The 19,364-nt window shown below is 42.8% G+C and overlaps 1 protein-coding gene across 6 annotated transcripts; it reads left to right on the forward strand.

The window, feature by feature from the left end:
• The first annotated feature begins 1,585 nt into the window (after positions 1 to 1,585).
• LOC143474128 (uncharacterized) lies at positions 1,586 to 15,612 on the forward strand. Of its 6 annotated transcripts, XM_076971447.1 has the most exons (8): positions 1,586 to 1,737; positions 1,937 to 2,168; positions 3,626 to 3,687; positions 3,836 to 3,914; positions 4,132 to 4,311; positions 12,208 to 12,260; positions 13,715 to 13,796; positions 14,250 to 15,612. In XM_076971447.1, the coding sequence occupies exons 1-8, from the start codon at positions 1,732 to 1,734 to the stop codon at positions 15,290 to 15,292; spliced, it is 1,737 nt and encodes a 578-aa protein (XP_076827562.1). In that variant the 5' UTR covers positions 1,586 to 1,731; the 3' UTR covers positions 15,293 to 15,612. The 6 variants fall into 6 exon arrangements, with proteins under 6 accessions (XP_076827562.1, XP_076827561.1, XP_076827559.1 ...); XM_076971446.1 differs by lacking the exon at positions 1,586 to 1,737 and having other exon boundaries at positions 1,769 to 2,168; positions 4,135 to 4,311; XM_076971444.1 differs by lacking the exon at positions 1,586 to 1,737 and having other exon boundaries at positions 1,770 to 2,168.
• Positions 15,613 to 19,364: the final 3,752 nt, after the last annotated feature.

Genomic DNA, 19,364 nt, shown 5'->3' on the forward strand with positions numbered 1-19,364 from the left:
TTTTTAACAAAAAAAAAAGCTTAACTAAAATCAGCGGCGAAAATGACGTAATCGCGGTGGCTCCGCCGGTGAGCGCGGGTCTCGCGCGCTGTCGATTCGCGAGGTCGTGCACGTCTCGAATTTTGTAACTTTGCGCGCGTCGCGCCTCAGCGCAATGAACAAAGTCATGTTTGCAGGGTTCATACACCTTTATAAGGTGGAATTAAAGCACTTGTACGTAACTTTAAAGGTCCGTTTCAATATTTCCCAGCACCTTAAACTTAATTAAGTTAAATATTTATACATATACTCAAAATAATTCGCTTTTTATTAAATTATTTAATGGTTGTTTATTTTCAAAACGCCCAGTCTTAACGTCTTCACGTTCTCTCGTGTTTCGTCCTGGAATTACAAGAGGCTCGTATTTGTTAACGTAATACAAAAGAACTGTGCCGAGTCGCGCGCTACGGTCACTAGTGAAAGTGTAAATCCATAGATTTTTAAGGTCCTTGCTTTCACTGGATGTGAAAGATGCCATTAATTTACATGCGTTCATTTTCAAAATTTTACGTGCCTGTTTTTCATATGTTAAAACCAGACTCGGTGTGAAAGCCTTAAAATAGAAATCTCTATTGTGAGGGTCATGTCAGAAATAAATCCTCTCTTTCTGCAGTATCTGGTTATATTCTAACTTGGCAGTACAACGGACGTTTACAACAGTTGTTGATCAGACACTGACCCAGGTTGAGTTTATCAGATATTAAATAATTTAAACTTAAATAATTGTACTGAAATCCATGATTTAGGTTTATCTAATTTTGCAGTATTTATTTAAACATGTGTACAGCTTATTTTTTTAAAGGAGACATTTTGTATACAATAGTTCCAGGTTTCTACAATAAATAGTTAATTGAACAAAAAAAACTTGTAATTTCTTTAAGGGTCAGTGTATCTTTTAATAATATACAAACTAACTGTGATACCGTGATAACCGTGATACCGCGGTATTTTCTGAGACGGTTATCATACCGTGAAAATCTCATACCGTTGCAACCCTAATTTATACCCTAAACTTCTATTTATTCACTACCTGCTCATGTACTTATTGCACTTTCTGCTCATTTGCACTACTGGTTAGATACTAAACTGCATTTGGTTGTCCAGTACCTGAACTATGGCAATGACAACAAAGTTGAATCTAATCACAGGGTTGCTAACACACGCATTTGACTGTCTTCACACGCTCTCACGTCACACATCCGATTTCTCACGCCGAAAAAAAAATCTAGTTTATTTACCTCTGATCCATATCTATGATTCAATGAGTTACTAGTTCGCTCTGGCGCCAACCACTGGCCATCGATCGATCGCGATATAATACTTAATTTGTGTCCATTTTACACCCCGCCCGGTAACAATTTACACTCGCCACCCCCTCCAGGTTCAAATCTCACTCCAAGTGATCTTGAAAAGTTGGCAACCCTGAATTATTTAGATAATTAATGTCACGTCCACAGTCACAGCCAATCATCACGTCCACATCGATCAGCCTCACCTCAATATTAAACCAACACACATGTGACATGTCCCCATCCTTAATCGCTGCCCTACAGGCTTCCATAAGGACGAAATAACACGAAATAATCGTCCTTACTTGAGTATTGACGTTTTTTACTCATATTTCTTCCTACAATCTATAAATAAATTCACACTACGGGTTTCTCGCAGCGTTCCTCATCTCCCATCCAGCAGATGGAGGTAAATATACGAGAGAGTGAAAGAGACTCGAGCGTCGAAGAAAATCCCAACAGCGGAATCTGACGTCTTGTTGACGGAAGCTAATAGTCACCTGTTAGCTTAAATACCTGTTGTTGGAAAATAGCTTGTTAATTCAGAGTTTTTTTATTTCTTTATTGAAGAGTGATCTGTTAAAAGCATGGTTGACTCTCATTTTCAGGTTCAGCTTACAGCTGTTCTAGAAGTACTGATGAAAACGGCAGTCGCAGACATTTGCGCTCTGACGGACAACTGGTTCAGGTCTTTACACATGGAAATAATGAGAAGCAAGAAGGAAAACGAGGAGCTGAGACAAAAGTTGTACAACGGGCAACAATTTATGCCAGAAGCGGTTTCGAAGAATGAGTGCACAAAATCTGGGGAACCTGGCGGTGAAACGAGAAATTCTGCGGGTTGGTCACGCACACCAATATGAAACTTTTGCTAGCTAGCTAGTTAGTGAGCCTAGTTTGACCTGGTGTGTATTGAGATTTTATCTCGGTAGTCGGGTGTCCTGATATTCTCTCTCTTCTGCTGTGCTTCACCGCCACTTTAGGTTTGCCAGTGCCTGTAGTACTTCCACAGGTAACGTAGGCAGGGGTGTAGCAGCAAATTCTGGGCCCTGTACACGGTTTTCCATCCACCGAGTTTTTGCGCATTTTGAAAATGCGCATGAAAAAAGCTGGATGGAAAAAGTCTAAAACTCGAAAAAAGCCCCAAATATCGCAAAAAGATTTTTACGCTAGAATGAGGTGGAAAAGTTAGACTATCGCATCGCCAAAATACGGAAAAACTGGTTTTTCGCATAAACGATGACGTATCATGCCTCAAGTCATGTGGTTCTGTACATGATCGCGATGTAAAGATGGCAAATGCATACAAAAACAGTTCTGGAGAGAGCAAAAATTTAATTGAACTTCTCCATGTATAGAAAAAAATAAAATAAAAATGTTTCAAAACCTCAACGTGCAAAAATGCGTAACTGCCAGATGGACGTAAAACCACTATTGTTTGGCGTCCTCTCACGTGATCTAAAGTTTATTCGCATAACTGTAATGAATGTAAACAAGGCTTAATTCGCATTTTTTTCTGCCGAAACTTGGAAATTGCGCATTATTTTTTCGAAAGGTTTGGATGGAAACCCGGCTGTCAGTGAGCCCCTATAAACAGTAAACGAGGCACATGAGCAAAGTGGGCCCCTCTCCCTATTTGGGTCCTGGGTAGTCAGGTCCACTTTTCCCCCCACTACCACGCCCATGAATGTAGGTGGCTCGCTTGTAGCTTAATGGTGCATTTATCATTAGGTTACTCTGGTCATTGTTTTACTCTAAAAGGACTGAAAACTTCTAAATTATTAGATGGCTGAATTTTTTTAAGTACAGATTTTACAGCGAACAAATCATAAGGGCAGTCATGGCCTGGTGGTAAGGGAACTGGTCTTGTGACCGGAGGGTCGTGAGTTTGATTCCCAGACCTGAGGCCATGACTGAGGTGCCCCTGAGCAAGGCCCTTAACCCTCAATTGCTCACTTGCATAAAAAATGAGATAAAATGTAAGTCGCTCTGGATAAGGTCGTCTGCCGTAAATGTAAATCAAATGTCTTTTTTTTGTAATGTTGCTTTTCTTCCAAGAAATTAAGAAGAGGAAAGTCACAGGGCTGGTGACAAGTGTGATTATCAGACTGGAACCAAATTCTAGAAAAATTACAAATCAAATGGCTCCACCAACTATTCTTTGTACACATCCCTACAACACATTTGAATGAATCTTTGTTCAAATTTTTAGTGATGGCCTGCTAAACATTTTTTAATCAGCAGTTAGTCGTTCACTACAATGTCATTACAGCTTTCAATGCTCATCTCTTTTGCAGAGTCTAGGAAAATGGCCAGAAACCTAACAGCTGAGTCTACAGCAGCCAGAAGAAGACACTGGGTGGGTGATTTTAGATTATTTGGGTGTACATTTTAAGTGTATTATACACTTGTTTATGCTAAGTACTAACACTCATTTATAAGACATAACACGTTTGATCTGACTATGACCATGTTATTGACTTTCCTCTACTCTCATCAATGTGCAGAAGTTGGGCTCTATACTAGGAGTGAAAGGAGAGATAATGGACAGATCTGCTAGTGAAAGAGTGGAACAAAGGCTTGATGGTAATGACAAAGCAATGCAGAAATGGCTCTTTAAAGCTCATGGCAACATTTATTCAGTTTCAAAATAAAAGATTAGCTTACTGCTTCGCTTACTGCTTAGGAAATTGGATATAGGAAATTGTATGACATTTGCTTGTCACTATTACAGTATGTTTTCTATGTTTTTCTAAATAGAATCACAACCTAAATTCCTTTCTTCCTGATTCTTCTTTCTCAGCAGCATCCAGTGATATAATTTACGGTCCTGCTTGCATGGAACCAGAAGCACGATGCCCACTGTATGACCTCAAGCCTGAACCAGAGAAGGCTCAACATGATCTTCAAACCTCTGTAGTGGAGTGTAGTACAGATGTCCATGGATACTGTGAAGATGAGGGGGAGGAACCTCTATTGACGGGTGTGTGTGATGCAGACAGTGAGCAACACTTCTCTCAGCCTAAAAGAGAAGAGGAAGAGTTTGACATCTCCTGCTTACTGACGTCTGAATTGCAGCATACTTCCACACAGCTGCTTAGGGAGAACAACACAGAAACAAACTCGGACTATAGGATGTCCTTAAATTTAGCCAGAGACTTTAATTTCATGGTGACTCCAGATGTTAAGCATTCAAATTTTCTAGAAAGAACCAGTATTTCACTAACATGTGAGAAACAGAAAGGCAAAAAATATACTTGCAATGTATGTGGGAAAAAACTTTCAACAAAGTACTCATTTGCTGCTCACTACAGATTACATACCAAGGAGAAGCCCTTTACATGTGCACAGTGTGGCAAAAGATTTGCCAAGAAATTTAACCTAGACATTCACTACAATGTCCACACTGGTGCAAAACCCTACGCATGCACAATGTGCTCAAAGTCATTTGCTGACCCCAGCAGTCTTAAAAAACATAAACGACTGCACATGTAATAGGTATTAAAAAATTAGTTGAAATTACATGAAGGAGTGGACTGAAACATTTGCAATCTCAGATTAGAAGTATCAAGACACCTTTTAAAGCAAATCACCTGTGGAAAAACATCATTTGGTTCTAGCAAAATGACAAACTTGTAGGATTACCCTATTTAAGAGATTAGATGCATTTCATTTAGCTATTTTCATAGTTGTAAACTGTTTTGATATCACAGCTTTAAAGTTCTCGTGTAAAGTGTTTGAAAACCTGACATGTGCTTGGGCCTGAAGTAGCCAACAACAGGCTACAGTTTAGATTTGACATATAGTAGCATTTGTAGACCAAAAATTCTCAAACTACTCCTCTAGAACCCCAGCTGCACCAGGTTTTTATTTGTTTGATTTTTGCTCAGTATCCGTGCATTTTGATAAAGTTCTATAGAGCTCTTGTAGTTTGAAGGGATCTTTGGTCAATAAATGATAAAATGTACGGAAGCGTATTGCTGCCAAGAATGTTAAAACAATTTAGTCAGCATGTCGTTATTACAAGATCCTTATGTCATTAAAACGAGAAAACTATCTCATTTTTAGGAGATCTTATGTCGTTAAAACTACGTAACTACACCGCGGTAAAGGTGGTTTCACGTTCGCATATTCGGAATTCTTTTTTCAATAGCAAAGACCGTATCAGCAAAAGTACCAAAATATGCAAATTCTTATTTCTGGCAACCAAAACAAACCTGCAGTAATGTACGTATTTTAAATAGTCATGTTATTTTGAATGTACTAAAGTCACCGCAACTTTAGAAGGACTGGACTGAAACATTTAGAATCTCAGATGTATCGGACACAACATTTTAAAACAAATCACCTGTGGAAAGACATCATTTGGTTCTAGCAAAATAACAAACTTGTAGGATTACCCTATTTAAGAGATAAGATGCATTTCATTTAGCTATTTTCATAGTTGTAAACTGTTTTGATATCACAGCTTTAAAGTTCTCGTGTAAAGTGTTTGAAAACCTGACATGTGCTTGGGCCTGAAGTAGCCAACAACAGGCTACAGTTTAGATTTGACATATAGTAGCATTTGTAGACCAAAAATTCTCAAACTACTCCTCTAGAACCCCAGCTGCACCAGGTTTTTATTTGTTTGATTTTTGCTCAGTATCCGTGCATTTTGATAAAGTTCTATAGAGCTCTTGTAGTTTGAAGGGATCTTTGGTCAATAAATGATAAAATGTACGGAAGCGTATGTAAGGAATGCCACCTGATCTCCACCTAACCAGCCTCACCTGACACTCATCACCACGCCCCCCTGTATCTCTACTTAAACGCCCACATTCCACTTCCTAGTCGCGAAGTATTGCCGACTCATGCCGCATACCAAGCCTTTCTATTACCTGTCTGCTTTCCTGTGTTCCGACCCTCGCTTACGTCCCCGACCTTGTCTCCTGCCTAGTCCCTCTGTACCTCCTGACTTCTGCTCCCCCGGTATGACCCTGGACCGTCCTGACCACGCCAAGACAACGCAGTTGTTATGGTTATCGTAGACCGATTCTCGAAAATGTGCCGCTTGATTCCTCGCCCCAAACTACCTACAGCTATGGAATCCGCGCTGGATCTGTTTAATTATGTATTTCGCATATACGGCTTACCTGAAGATATCGTCTCAGACCGAGGAGCACAATTCACGTCTCGGGTCTGGAGGCAGTTCTGCAAGCTTCTAGGCATAACTGTTAGTCTGACTTCGGGTTACCACCCCCAATCTAACGAAGAGGTCGAACGATACAACCAAGAATTAGGGAGGTTTCTCCGTCAGTATTGTGCCTCCCAACATGACTGGCACAAATACCTCCCGTGGGCAGAATATGCCCGTAACTCCATCATACACTCCGCAACCAAACTCACACCCTTCCAATGTGTCTATGGTTATCAACCTGCATTCTTCCCGTGGGACAAGACACCCGCTGACGTCCCGGCCCTGGATGAGTGGCTCAAGCGCAGTGCCCGCACCTGGGAGATGGCACATGTCCATTTACGCCGCGCCCTGCACACACGCCGGCTCAACGCGGATCGCCGTCGTCTTCCAGCCCTAATCTATCATCCGGGACAGAGGGTATGGCTATCGACACAAAACCTGCATTTGAAACAGCGTAGTAAAAAGCTTAGCCCACGGTACATTGGGCCATTCAAAATACTCAGCAGAGTCAACGCTGTCTCGTATAAGCTCCTTATGCCTGCTCATTATCGTGTCAATCCTGTCTTCCATGTCTCTCTCCTTAAGCCAGTTCACTACAGTCCGTTCACCACTCCCCCTGTGTCCACTAGCCCTCCGGATCCCCTGGAAATCGACGGTCGACCGGCATACATTGTCCGGGAGCTTCTGGAGTCTCGGCGCCGAAGGAACGGACTCCAGTACCTCGTGGACTGGGAAGGATATGGTCCCGAGGAGCGGGCCTGGATTCCGGCGAGGGATGTCCTCTGCCCTACCATGATCGCGGATTTCCACGCAACACACCCCAACTTTCCCGCTCCCAGACGCCGCGGTAGACCCCCGGCTCGTCGTAGAGCGTCGAGTGCCGCTCCTTTGAGGGGGGGTACTGTAAGGAATGCCACCTGATCTCCACCTAACCAGCCTCACCTGACACTCATCACCACGCCCCCCTGTATCTCTATTTAAACGCCCACATTCCACTTCCTAGTCGCGAAGTATTGCCGACTCATGCCGCATACCAAGCCTTTCTATTACCTGTCTGCTTTCCTGTGTTCCGACCCTCGCTTACGTCCCCGACCTTGTCTCCTGCCTAGTCCCTCTGTACCTCCTGACTTCTGCTCCCCCGGTATGACCCTGGACCGTCCTGACCACGCCAAGACAACGCAGTTGTTACTAGTGCTCGTGATACACCTGCCTGTGCTTGTACCAACGTTTCATTTCAATAAAAGCGGTGTTCTTCCGCATTTGGATCCCTCTCTGCCTGTTCAATACGTGACAGCGTATTGCTGCCAAGAATGTTAAAACAATTTAGTCAGCATGTCGTTATTACAAGATCCTTATGTCATTAAAACGAGAAAACTATCTCATTTTTAGGAGATCTTATGTCGTTAAAACTACGTAACTACACCGCGGTAAAGGTGGTTTCACGTTCGCATATTCGGAATTCTTTTTTCAATAGCAAAGACCGTATCAGCAAAAGTACCAAAATATGCAAATTCTTATTTCTGGCAACCAAAACAAACTTGCAGTAATGTACGTATTTTAAATAGTCATGTTATTTTGAATGTACTAAAGTCACCGCAACTTTAGAAAGACTGGACTGAAACATTTAGAATCTCAGATGTATCGGACACAACATTTTAAAACAAATCACCTGTGGAAAGACATCATTTGGTTCTAGCAAAATAACAAACTTGTAGGATTACCCTATTTAAGAGATAAGATGCATTTCATTTAGCTATTTTCATAGTTGTAAACTGTTTTGATATCACAGCTTTAAAAGTTCTCTTGTAAAGTGTTTGAAAACTTGACATGCTTGGGCGTGATGTCAGGGTTCAGGGGGTCACTGCCTGTATTGTGGGTAAGAGGGTCACAAACGCGCCAAATGCCCTGACCTGAAGGGAAAAGGGCAGGTCCGCCGGTAGTCAAGTCAAGTGAAATTTATTTATATAGCGCTTTTTAAAACACATGTTGTCACAAAGCAGCTTTACAATCGTATGGGTCCAGATCCCTAATGAGCAAGCCAAAGGCGACAGTGGCAAGGAAAAACTCCCTATGATGGTGGAGATTAGGAAGGGAAGAAATCTCGGGAGACCAAGACTCAAAAGAGAACCCATTCTCCATTGGGCGACCCGTTAGCACAAGTCCGTATTTGTGGTCAAAAGGTGGTTCTACAGTTATAGTTAAGGTTCTTGTTCCCTGGTCAAGTAGTCACGGTCCCTTTGGTGCATCAGCATGTCCTCTTGCGGCAATGGCACATCCATCCCCGGCATCAGTACATCGACCGGCAAGCCAGACCATCTCCCAGGAGCTTGAAGGTGCTTGCATACAATCGTCTTGGGTAGAAGCATGCACAAAGATAGACAATACAGACAGAGTATGTGGACATCAATTCAAACCACCATTGATTTAAACGTACATAGCTCACATGCCAGCTCATGTGGCTCCGGCAGGCTAATCTATAGCAGCATAACTAAAAGGAGGGTTTCAGAGGTGACCACAGTCATGAGGTCTCACTGAGACATTGCTTTCAAGTCAAGTCATTGTCACAAGTAGAGTAATGCCATGACACTGCTGGATCACAGCTTCAACATCTCAGATTACTAGAAATAGGAGGGAGGTAGGAGGGAGACCTCCGGCAGGTCATTCCGGTTCTCCCCATTTGTGCGGTCTAACACTCCATGTCACTCTGTCATGGCGTGGAGCAGACGAACACAAGTTGCTCACGTTCGTTGATGGGTGCGACAGGAAATTTCACTGATGCTGCCTTAGTGAAAGAACTTCAGATTCCCCTGGTGCAATCGAGGACACCCCTCACTGTGGCAGCAGTTGATGGACAGTCTCGTTTCAGGGGAGGTCGCTAACCAGACTATCCCGCTGGACATGAAAATAGGGGGGCATGCTGAACGTATTACCCTGCGCGATTGATATTTGGTCTCCCCTGGCTACAGCGTCACAACCCAGAGGTCGACTGGCATAACCTGTCAGTCAGGTAGTGGGGACCGGTTTGTCATGACTCCTGCCTTTACACTAAAAGTGCCTGCAGCAACAAAAGACCACCCAAGCCCCTTGACCTCAGTCAAGTCCCTGCTGAATACCATGACCTCAGAGACCTGCTGCCTGGAACCAGTCCTCCCCGTGGTCGGTTATTGTCTCTCACAGTACCTGAGCAAAAAGCTATAGAGGCCTACATTCAGGAGTCCCTGGCCGCAGGGCTCATTTGGCCTTCCACCTCCCCTGAGGCCTGAGGTCTTGTATAGATTATAGGGGCCTTAATAAAATTACTATTAAGGATAGTCATCCTTTGCCTTTAATGTCTACTGCCTTCAAGGCTTTGCAGCAGGCTACCATCTTCGCCAAGCTAGACTTGCGTAGCGCCTATAACCTGGTACAAGTTGAGGAAGGCGACGAATGAAGAACGGCCTTTATTACATCATCAGGGCATTATGAGTATCTTGCGAGGCGCCTATAACCTGGTATGAGTTCTGGAAAACCACCTTTATTACACCATCACGACATAATGAGTAACTGATGGAGGTGTCTGAGATGAAGATGTTGAGATTCTCATTTGGAGTGACGAGGAAGGATAGGATCAGAAATGAGTTTATTAGAGGATGAGCACATTTAGCATGTCTTGGAGATAAAGTTAGAGAAGCGAGATTGAGATGGTTTGGACATGTACAGAGGAAGGAGGAGAGGTATATAGGCAGGAGAGTCTTGAGGGTGAAACTTCCAGGCGGAAGTTTGGGAGCCGCAAGTAGATCAGGTGGCTCCTAGCACCGTGTTACCGCCCGCCAACATCATAGCTCCTATCCTGTGGGATGTGGAGGCGGCGGTTAAGCGGGCCCTGGCTACCGAACCTGACCCAGGAGGTGTACCACCTGGATGGCTGTATGTCCTCTCCAACAAGCGCAAAGATGTCATGCAGTGGGGCCACACATCTCCGTTCACTGCTCACCCAGGGGCACAGCGAACTATCAAGTTCATTTGTAGACGCTTCTGGTGGCCCGGTATGGATCAGGCTATAGGGGACTATGTGGCCGCTTGCGCAATATGCTCCAATAATACGACCTTTCGGTCCAAACCCTTGGACCTTTTGCTCTCGCTCGCCATGCCCTCGCGTCCTTGGACCCACGTCTCCATGGATTTTATGACTGGAACACCACCATCCTTGTGATCATTGACCGGTTCTCCAAGGTGGCTAAGTTTGTGGCATTGGCCAAACTACCTTCGGTCCGTGAGACAGCCCAACTGTTTTTGGAGCACGTGGTGCACGCTCATGGCTTCGCAGTCAATGTGGTCTCCGATAGGGGGCCTCAGTTTGCTAGCCGTTTCTGGGTGGCCGTCCTCATTCTCTCTTCGGGGTACACCTTCAATCTAACGGCCAGATGGAAAGGGTCAATCAAGACCTAGAGCAGACCCTTCGTTGCCTGGCCACTGCTAACCCTGCCTCCTGGGCGGACCGTCTTGTATGGGCAGAATATGCCCATAACTCCCTGTGCCACTCATCCCTGGAAATGTCCCCGTTTGAATGCCTTAACGGGTTGCTGAACAGGAGGAACAGGCTGCAGTGCCTGGGGCCTGGGCCCTTGTCAGGCGATGTCGTTTGGCCTGGAAGAATGCTCGTAGGGCCCTGTTGTCTGCCTTGACTGACCCAACATCGCTACGATGACAGGCACAGTCTCTCTGCTCCCTTGTTTTGCCTGGGTCAGTGGGTTTGGTTGTCTACCAAGGACCTGCCTGTTCGCGGTGGCACTAGGAAGCTGGCGCTATGCTATTTGAGCCCATTTAACGTTATGCAGCGGCAGAACCCGGTGTTTTACTACCTGGCACTTCCTCCCTCTCTTCGAGTCCACCCGGTTTTCCACGTGTCGCAGCTCCGGCCTGTCCTATGTGGATTACCCCAGGCTCCCATGGTGCCTCCTCCCCTCATGATCAACGAGGGTCCGGCTTATACTGTCCGCCGTCTCCTTGACGGTCGTCAGTCCGGGTTCGGGATCAGTATATTGTGGACAAGGAGGGGTACGGTCCCGAGGAGCGATCCTGGGTCCCGGTCTTGCACATCCTGTGCCCTGACTTTATCCGGGACTTCTGTCGCGACAGGGCTATTGCCCTGATCCCACGGGGTCTCGGGCCTAGAGGGGGGGGCTCTGTCACGGCTGACCCCGAAGTCGCTTCTCCTGACGCCACAGGAGGAGACTCGCGAACCAGCACTGGCTTACGAGCCAGCTCTCACTTGCGGAATAGCGCTTGTTCGTAAACCAGCATTTGCTCGGGTACGCGCTCTAAAACACGCAATCAGCAATGATGAGCTGCAGTTGTCCTCCTTCCCATTTTAGGATGACTGCTGCAGAGTCTCAGTGCTGAGTTGTTGTGTGGCCATTTTCTGAGTTTGCTCACCTCTTCGCCACTTCTGGCCATTCTCATTTGGAGAAAATGGGGTATCCGAACACAAATCCCAGGCTCTCTGGTACTGCCCATTGTTTAAAAGAACTATATGGTCAGTGACTGGGGATCTTCGATTGTGTAGCTAGTACCAGAACCATCTGACCCAGAATATGTACATAAGTAATATATATGTATCTAGACACCTAGCTGTCTTCATAAACACTACATATTTATGAAAACAGCTAGGTGTCTATATACTTTTTTAAGTTTATAATCATACAAATACTTTTTTTCCAGAGTGTGGGCAAAAGACAGTGGAGAGTGAAAGGAAACCTAAAGGAGGTCAGTGGGTAGGTATTTGTCATGAATGTTATTTGCTGAATGTCATCATCTGAAAACCTAAAATAACCAAGATGTTTTTTATTAAACCTTTTTTGTTTTGCTAGTTACTAGAGGTGTTTTCAACTAAGGATTTTCATAGTCGAATCTGATTTGTCAGATTTTCCCTTTAGTTGACTAATAGTCTAATCGGGGTTTTTTTTTATCTTGAGCACCTTCAACGGGATCCTGTTCTCATTCAGGACTTTTTTCCACTTCAAAGTAAAAACCTAAAACACTCAGATAAATTAATAAACATGGTAGGTTGGCTTTATTCAGCTTTTATTTATTTATTTATTTACTTATTTATTTTTTAATGAAACGTTAGAGAACATTAACAAAAAAGTCACCATCAGTGCGCAGTGCGCATATCGAATTGTCAGACAGGCACTGTGCAAAATGTCAAAAATATTTTTAATAAAATATGCCTGCCTGAAAATATTTAAAGAATTGCACACAACAGCAAAAAAATGATAAGTAAAGGTTCAAGTAACGGGGTTTAAAAAAACAAAAAATGTTTATAGGCACCGCGACGAGACAACACGACTGAAATGACAAACGGCTGAACTGTTTTTTTTTTTTTTGCCTTACACGTTTTAAATGGTATGCCATGTTGGTTGTTGTCGTGTGAAATGAAAGACGTTGATGACATAACTTGCACTTTACTCCTACACTTTTTAAGTTTTTGAAGCCATTATAATCTCGGCAGATGCTGACTATCCTTTAGCGTGTTCAGCTCCGCTCATTCGGATTGTGCAACTGCAGGGTGTGATTTATTAATGTGTAGTAAGGAAGATGCCTAATGTTAATGTGCACACATCATTTTAAAATATTTATTAACAGAAATTAGGATGATTTTATTTGACAAAAGGCTATATATAATGAAAACAAAGACTTCATGTAACAACTAATGCTTAACAGCATCCTTGGGCACCCCCATGCAGTTAGAATGGTACATTCAACAATGACGTTCATAGTCGACTAGGGGTATAGTCGACTATAGTAGAATCAGCGACTATTGCAGGTCACCCCTACTAGTTACATAAAACAGGTATTCTGTGCATCTGATGATGTGATCTCCTTATTAGATCAACCAATTTGGTTTCTTCTTAAACATTGTGAAACATTTGTATCTGTTATGTCACCGTAAACACACGGTGTTGTAGAATTAGTAGTTTTCCAAAGATTACAATATGGTAAACTGAAATGTTTGACCATGAATTAATTATGAATTATTATGAATTAATTGTTCTTCATGGGTATGAATATATGCTTACATGCTACAAAGATGTGAATTCCTTTTGCATTGTTTTTTAGTGTTAAGTGAGTGTTAACAAAGAGCTTTTACAATGCATATCTTCATGCATTTTGTGCATGTCCTTGTTTTTTCCTACAATTTTTTCTTTCTTGCTATTTGGTCTTGCAGCACTGGAGTCCTATGTTAGCAGGAATAAAAGAGGAAGAGATGGAGATATCCATTATGGGCAGAGCAAAGGGTAAATTGGATGGTAAGATCAGACTTAGGAATGTTGGCTACTTTTCACTAGCATGTGAGCAAAGGCCAAGAGCTCATTTAGAGTAATTACTTATCTCTTTATTCATCATTGATTTGGTCCTTTATTTGTTGAATGATTGGCTTACATAACGTATATAAATTTATGCTTTCATATATGTTTATGTAATTCAAAAGGGTGTCTTCAAAAGCTATTGAACCCTAGATTTTGAAATTATATTGCATAGATTTTGATGAGTCATATTTATTTTAAATAAATTTACTTTTATTTAGTATTTGTTTTATTTTTTATTTAACCTTACCGTTATTCTTAAAAGAAATCTGATAGTAAAAGAAAACCCAGCAATTCCATCAAACTAGCACAGAAGTCACATTACATTGTTAGCGGTGGTTGGTTATTGAAAATGTACGTAACAAGTGACTTTTGTATGTGCTTCTTTCTTGCCAGCAGCATCCAAAGATGTATTTCATACTATTCATCATACAGATTTAAACCGCCAAATTTCAGACCTCAAGACTGAACTTGAGAGCATTGCAGAACATGGGTCCCAAAACACAGAAGCTAAGTGCAACAAAGGCTTCACCCTAGACTGTGAATATGAGACTCAGGACTGTCTGGCTCTTGATGGGGATCTCGAGAAAGAGCATCAGAGCCTTCAACATATCCAACTCTCTCCAACAAAAACAGAGGGGGACATAGAGGAGGAGGAGGAGAAGGAGGCCCAGCGGGGCAATGATGGAAGAACTAAAAAGCATGAACGGTGTGATTTTTCACATGTAGTGACATCTGGCTTACTTGACCACACAGCTTTGTTTAATAACCCAGAATCTACCAGCTTAGATTGCAGTGTACTTGTAACACTGGAAGAAAATGCTGACATGTCCACAACGGCCACAAAAGTTAAACCTTCAAATACGTCTGAGACAACTTTGGGTCATTCCAGCATAAAGAAAAAGGAAGGACCTAGATTTATTTGCAAAATCTGCGGAAAAAGTCTTAAGTCAAAATATTCGCTTACTGTTCATTACACACTGCATACTGGAGAGAGGCCATATGCATGCACTCAGTGTGGAAAGAGATTTGTTCACAAAACTAACCTGCAGATCCATCAGAATATCCACACAGGTGCAAAACCATATGTCTGCACTCTGTGTCCAAAGTCATTTAGTGATCCAAGCACTTTCAGAAAGCATAAAAGGATGCACAGCAGAGAATTACAACAAAGTAGCCACAGTCCAAAATGTACATTTATTTGTAATATCTGTGGGAAAAGCCTTTCAACAAAACAAGGATTAACATACCACCTCAAAATGCATAATGGTGGAAGGCCCTTTACATGTACTTGGTGTGGAAAAAGTTTTGTTCAAAAACATTCCTTAAAAATTCACCAGAACATCCACACTGGTGCAAAACCCTATGCATGCACAATGTGCTCAAAGTCGTTTGCTGACCCTAGCAATCTTAAAAAACATAAACAACTGCACATGTAATAGGTATAAAAAAATAGTTGAAATTACTTGAAGGAGTGGACAGAAACATTTGGAATCTCAGATCTCAGAATGTATCTGACTCAACAGTTTAAAACAAATCACCTGTGGAAAGACATCAATTGGTTCTAGCCAAGATGACAGACTTGTAGGATTACCCTATTTAAGAGATAATATGTATTTCATTTACCTATGTTCATAGTTTTAAACTGTTTTGATATTACAACTTTATAGTTCTCTAGTAAAGTGTTTGAAAACCTGACATGTGCTTGGGCATGAAGTAGCCAACAACAGGCTACAGTTTAGATTTGACATATAGCATTTGAAGACCAAAGATTCTCAAACCGGTCCTCCCTCAGCTGGACCAGGTTTTTATTTGTTTTATTTTTGCTCAGTATTTGCGCCTTTTGATAAAGTTCTGCGGAGCTCTGTAGTTCGAAGGGTTTTTTTTGTCAATAAATTATAAAATGAAAGTTGAATATAAACAATTACATTGTGGTCTGTTTGATAATTATCACAATTATTTAGATAATTAGATGTCACGTCCACAAACAGTCACCACCAATCATCACGTCCACATCGATCAGCCTCACCTCAATATAGGGTAAGTGTACCCATTAAGCCCACCAATATCTAAGTTTTGCAAATTAGTCTAGATATTGACATAATTTGTACGTGACATAATTTGTTAAAGGGCAAGATTTAACTCTCATTTGAATATTTATTCATTAGTTGATGTACATTTCAAAATACATAATAAAGAAATTTTAAGAAAAATGTCAAAAGTCTGGCATGGGCTTAATTGGTACCATAGTACCATTTAAGCCCATGTGTGTTCCAAATAAGCCCATAACATCATTTACTGATTAAATAAACTTGTTTAATGGTTTGTTTTTTAAATAAACAGCAATATATTTAACCAATAACAGTGAAAATATTTTTTAAAAATCCCTTTTGAACAAGATCATAATCTGAACAAATAACATTGAAAAAATGACAGTGTAATTCACAACATGGAACAATGAATCGTTTAAAACTTCTGATTTGTGAATGGTAAGCTCAGAATTACCTCGCATGAAAGGTTTAAAGTCACACAGTGAACTGTTACTTTTTACAGTTTTTCTCGATTGGTTTGGCTCATTTCTTGAAACCGAGATGACATTCTCAAAACAACATGGACAAGTCTGGAAACCCCTTGGAAATTGTTCACAACAGAATAGCATTTCTCATTGGTTTAGTCAAATTGCAAATGTCTTAGTACATGTCTCAAATATATCAATGCATCTTTGCAAATGCTTTAGTACAAGTAGCCTACAGTTAGCACCGTTAGCCTACATTTAGCACAATTTCCTAGTAATTTGATCATGGTGATTTAAATTGATTAGCTGATTTTCAATCAAATGGCTGTTTTCTCCAAAATATGTCATGCATATTTCATTGTATAAGCCATTGCATGCACAACAATCTGTTTAATTGTCAAAATTAGTCAAGAGCATTATACCATGAATACCACATATCAACCTTTTGAAACATTTGGTAAATTCATGACTATAATTGAAAATTTGTTGAAACTAGAACCTTTCTAATGAAGGAGGAGGTTCACACATCTCAGATAACCAATCAGATAGATACTTGACAGGTGCTGTCCATGCTTGTAAATGCTATCAGTCATGTAGGCCTGTACATAGAGAGCTTGACTAGAACAAATTTCTGAACATGGAGGCAACTAGTCCAACACAAGCAAGAAGGCAACTTCCTGCTCGAGGAAGAGGTGGAAGAAGAAGATGAGGAAGAGGTGGAAGAAGAAGCTGAGGCAGAGGGGGAAGAAGAAGATGAGGAAGAGGAGGAGTGAGGGTACGTGGTGGTGGGACAGGGGGAAGAAGATGAGGAAGAGGAGGAGTGAGGGTACGTGGTGGTGGGACAGGTGGAAGAAGAAGATGAGGAAGAGGGGGAGTGAGGGTACATGGTGGTGGGACAGGGGGAAGAAGAAGATGAGGAAGAGGGGGGAGTGAGGGTACGTGGTGGTGGGACAGGTGGAAGAAGAAGATGAGGAAGAGGGGGGAGTGAGGGTACGTGGTGGTGGGACAGGGGGAAGAAGAAGATGAGGAAGAGGAGGAGTGAGGGTACGTGGTGGTGGGACAGGGGGAAGAAGAAGATGAGGAAGAGGGGGAGTGAGGGTACGTGGTGGTGGGACAGGTGGAAGAAGAAGATGAGGAAGAGGGGGGAGTGAGGGTACGTGGTGGTGGGACAGGGGGAAGAAGAAGATGAGGAAGAGGAGGAGTGAGGGTACGTGGTGGTGGGACAGGTGGAAGAAGAAGATGAGGAAGAGGGGGGAGTGAGGGTACATGGTGGTGGGACAGGGGGAAGAAGAAGATGAGGAAGAGGAGGAAGAAGAAGATGAGGAAGAGGAGGAGTGAGGGTACGTGGTGGTGGGACAGGGGGAAGAAGAAGATGAGGAAGAGGAGGAGTGAGGGTACGTGGTGGTGGGACAGGTGGAAGAAGAAGATGAGGAAGAGGGGGAGTGAGGGTACGTGGTGGTGGGACAGGGGGAAGAAGAAGATGAGGAAGAGGAGGAGTGAGGGTACGTGGTGGTGGGACAGGTGGAAGAAGAAGATGAGGAAGAGGAGGAGTGAGGGTACGTGGTGGTGGGACAGGGGGAAGAAGAAGATGAGGAAGAGGGGGAGTGAGGGTACATGGTGGTGGGACAGGGGGAAGAAGAAGATGAGGAAGAGGAGGAGTGAGGGTACGTGGTGGTGGGACAGGTGGAAGAAGAAGATGAGGAAGAGGAGGAGTGAGGGTACGTGGTGGTGGGACAGGGGGAAGAAGAAGATGAGGAAGAGGGGGAGTGAGGGTACGTGGTGGTGAGACAGGTGGAAGAAGAAGATGAGGAAGAGGAGGAGTGAGGGTACGTGGTGGTGGGACAGGCGGAAGAGACCGAGGAGCACAATCACACTGTGTTGTCCCAGATGAAATGTGGGCGACGCTCATTGACCATGTTATACTGTAAACCAGGGCTATTCAACTATATTTTTCCTCCATCATCATTGGCCAACGGGCCACACTGGATGTCCCAGGACAGCGAGGGGGCAATCTGACTATGTGTGCTGCCATTTCTGAGAATGGTGTGGCCACCCATATCCCCAGTCTTGGCCTATACAATACAGAGAAGCTCCTCTTCATCGATTTGATCCCTGAAAATGAGAGAGGTCTCGTAGGGCCTCACCTACCACACCACGTCATTGTATGGGACAATGTGAATTTCCACCATAGTCAACTCATCAGGGCTTGGTTAGCTACCCATCCAAGAATGCTCATGGAGTTCCTGCCCCCTCACTCTTCTTTCCTCAATCCCATTGAAGAGTTTTTTTCCACTTGGAGATGGAGAGTGTATGACCATCATCCTCAAGACCAGAGATCACTGCTCCATGCAATGTATGCTGCATGTGAAGGCCTTACAGGGAATCAGTGTGGTTGCAACATTTCTACACTCGTTGTATTGCAAAGGAGATTATACGTTGTGAGATGGATGAGAATCTATGGCCAGACAGAGAGCAGCATGTGGATGGCCAGGAGGGTGAGGATAGTGGCCAGGTGAGTGAGGGTGAGGACAGTGACTAATGAAGTGAAACCATACCCCCCACTTTATTTACAGGACTATTGTTATTTGATTGTATTACAGAATGAGCACTGTTTACATTTCCTTTTTACACTACAGTACTGTTAGCAAGTTCATTTTTGTGTGAATAAAAATGGATTCAACTTCCTTTGAGTTACAAGTTTGATGTGTGATTAACCTTTGTGAAATCTTTTTTTCAGTTTTATACACCATTGTATTCTGTTAGTCTTTTGCCATAGTGACAACACATCTAACCATTTTGACTTGAAGTGCTCACACAATGCCAAATGGACAATGCATTTTGGTAGCACTGACTATTCATACGAGAAGGGAATTGAGTTTTGACACATGGGTGAATTGTTTTGGGACAGAAATACGCTTTTGTAAGTCAGCTCTTTTGTTGTGCTGATCTGTAAGCCAGTTGTGCCAAATGATGTTAGAGTTTTGAGAATGTAATTT

This window comes from Brachyhypopomus gauderio, chromosome 13, assembly GCF_052324685.1.
Source record: "Brachyhypopomus gauderio isolate BG-103 chromosome 13, BGAUD_0.2, whole genome shotgun sequence".
Lineage (NCBI taxonomy): Eukaryota > Metazoa > Chordata > Actinopteri > Gymnotiformes > Hypopomidae > Brachyhypopomus > Brachyhypopomus gauderio.

Coding starts and splice junctions, on each gene's coding strand:
- LOC143474128 (XM_076971444.1), top strand. CDS start 1,916: ATGGTTGACTCTCATTTTCAGGTTCAGCTTACAGCTGTTCTAGAAGTA. Junction 3,688..3,835: donor CAGCCAGAAGAAGACACTGG/GTGGGTGATTTT, acceptor ATCAATGTGCAG/AAGTTGGGCTCTATACTAGG. Junction 3,915..4,131: donor AGTGGAACAAAGGCTTGATG/GTAATGACAAAG, acceptor CTTCTTTCTCAG/CAGCATCCAGTGATATAATT.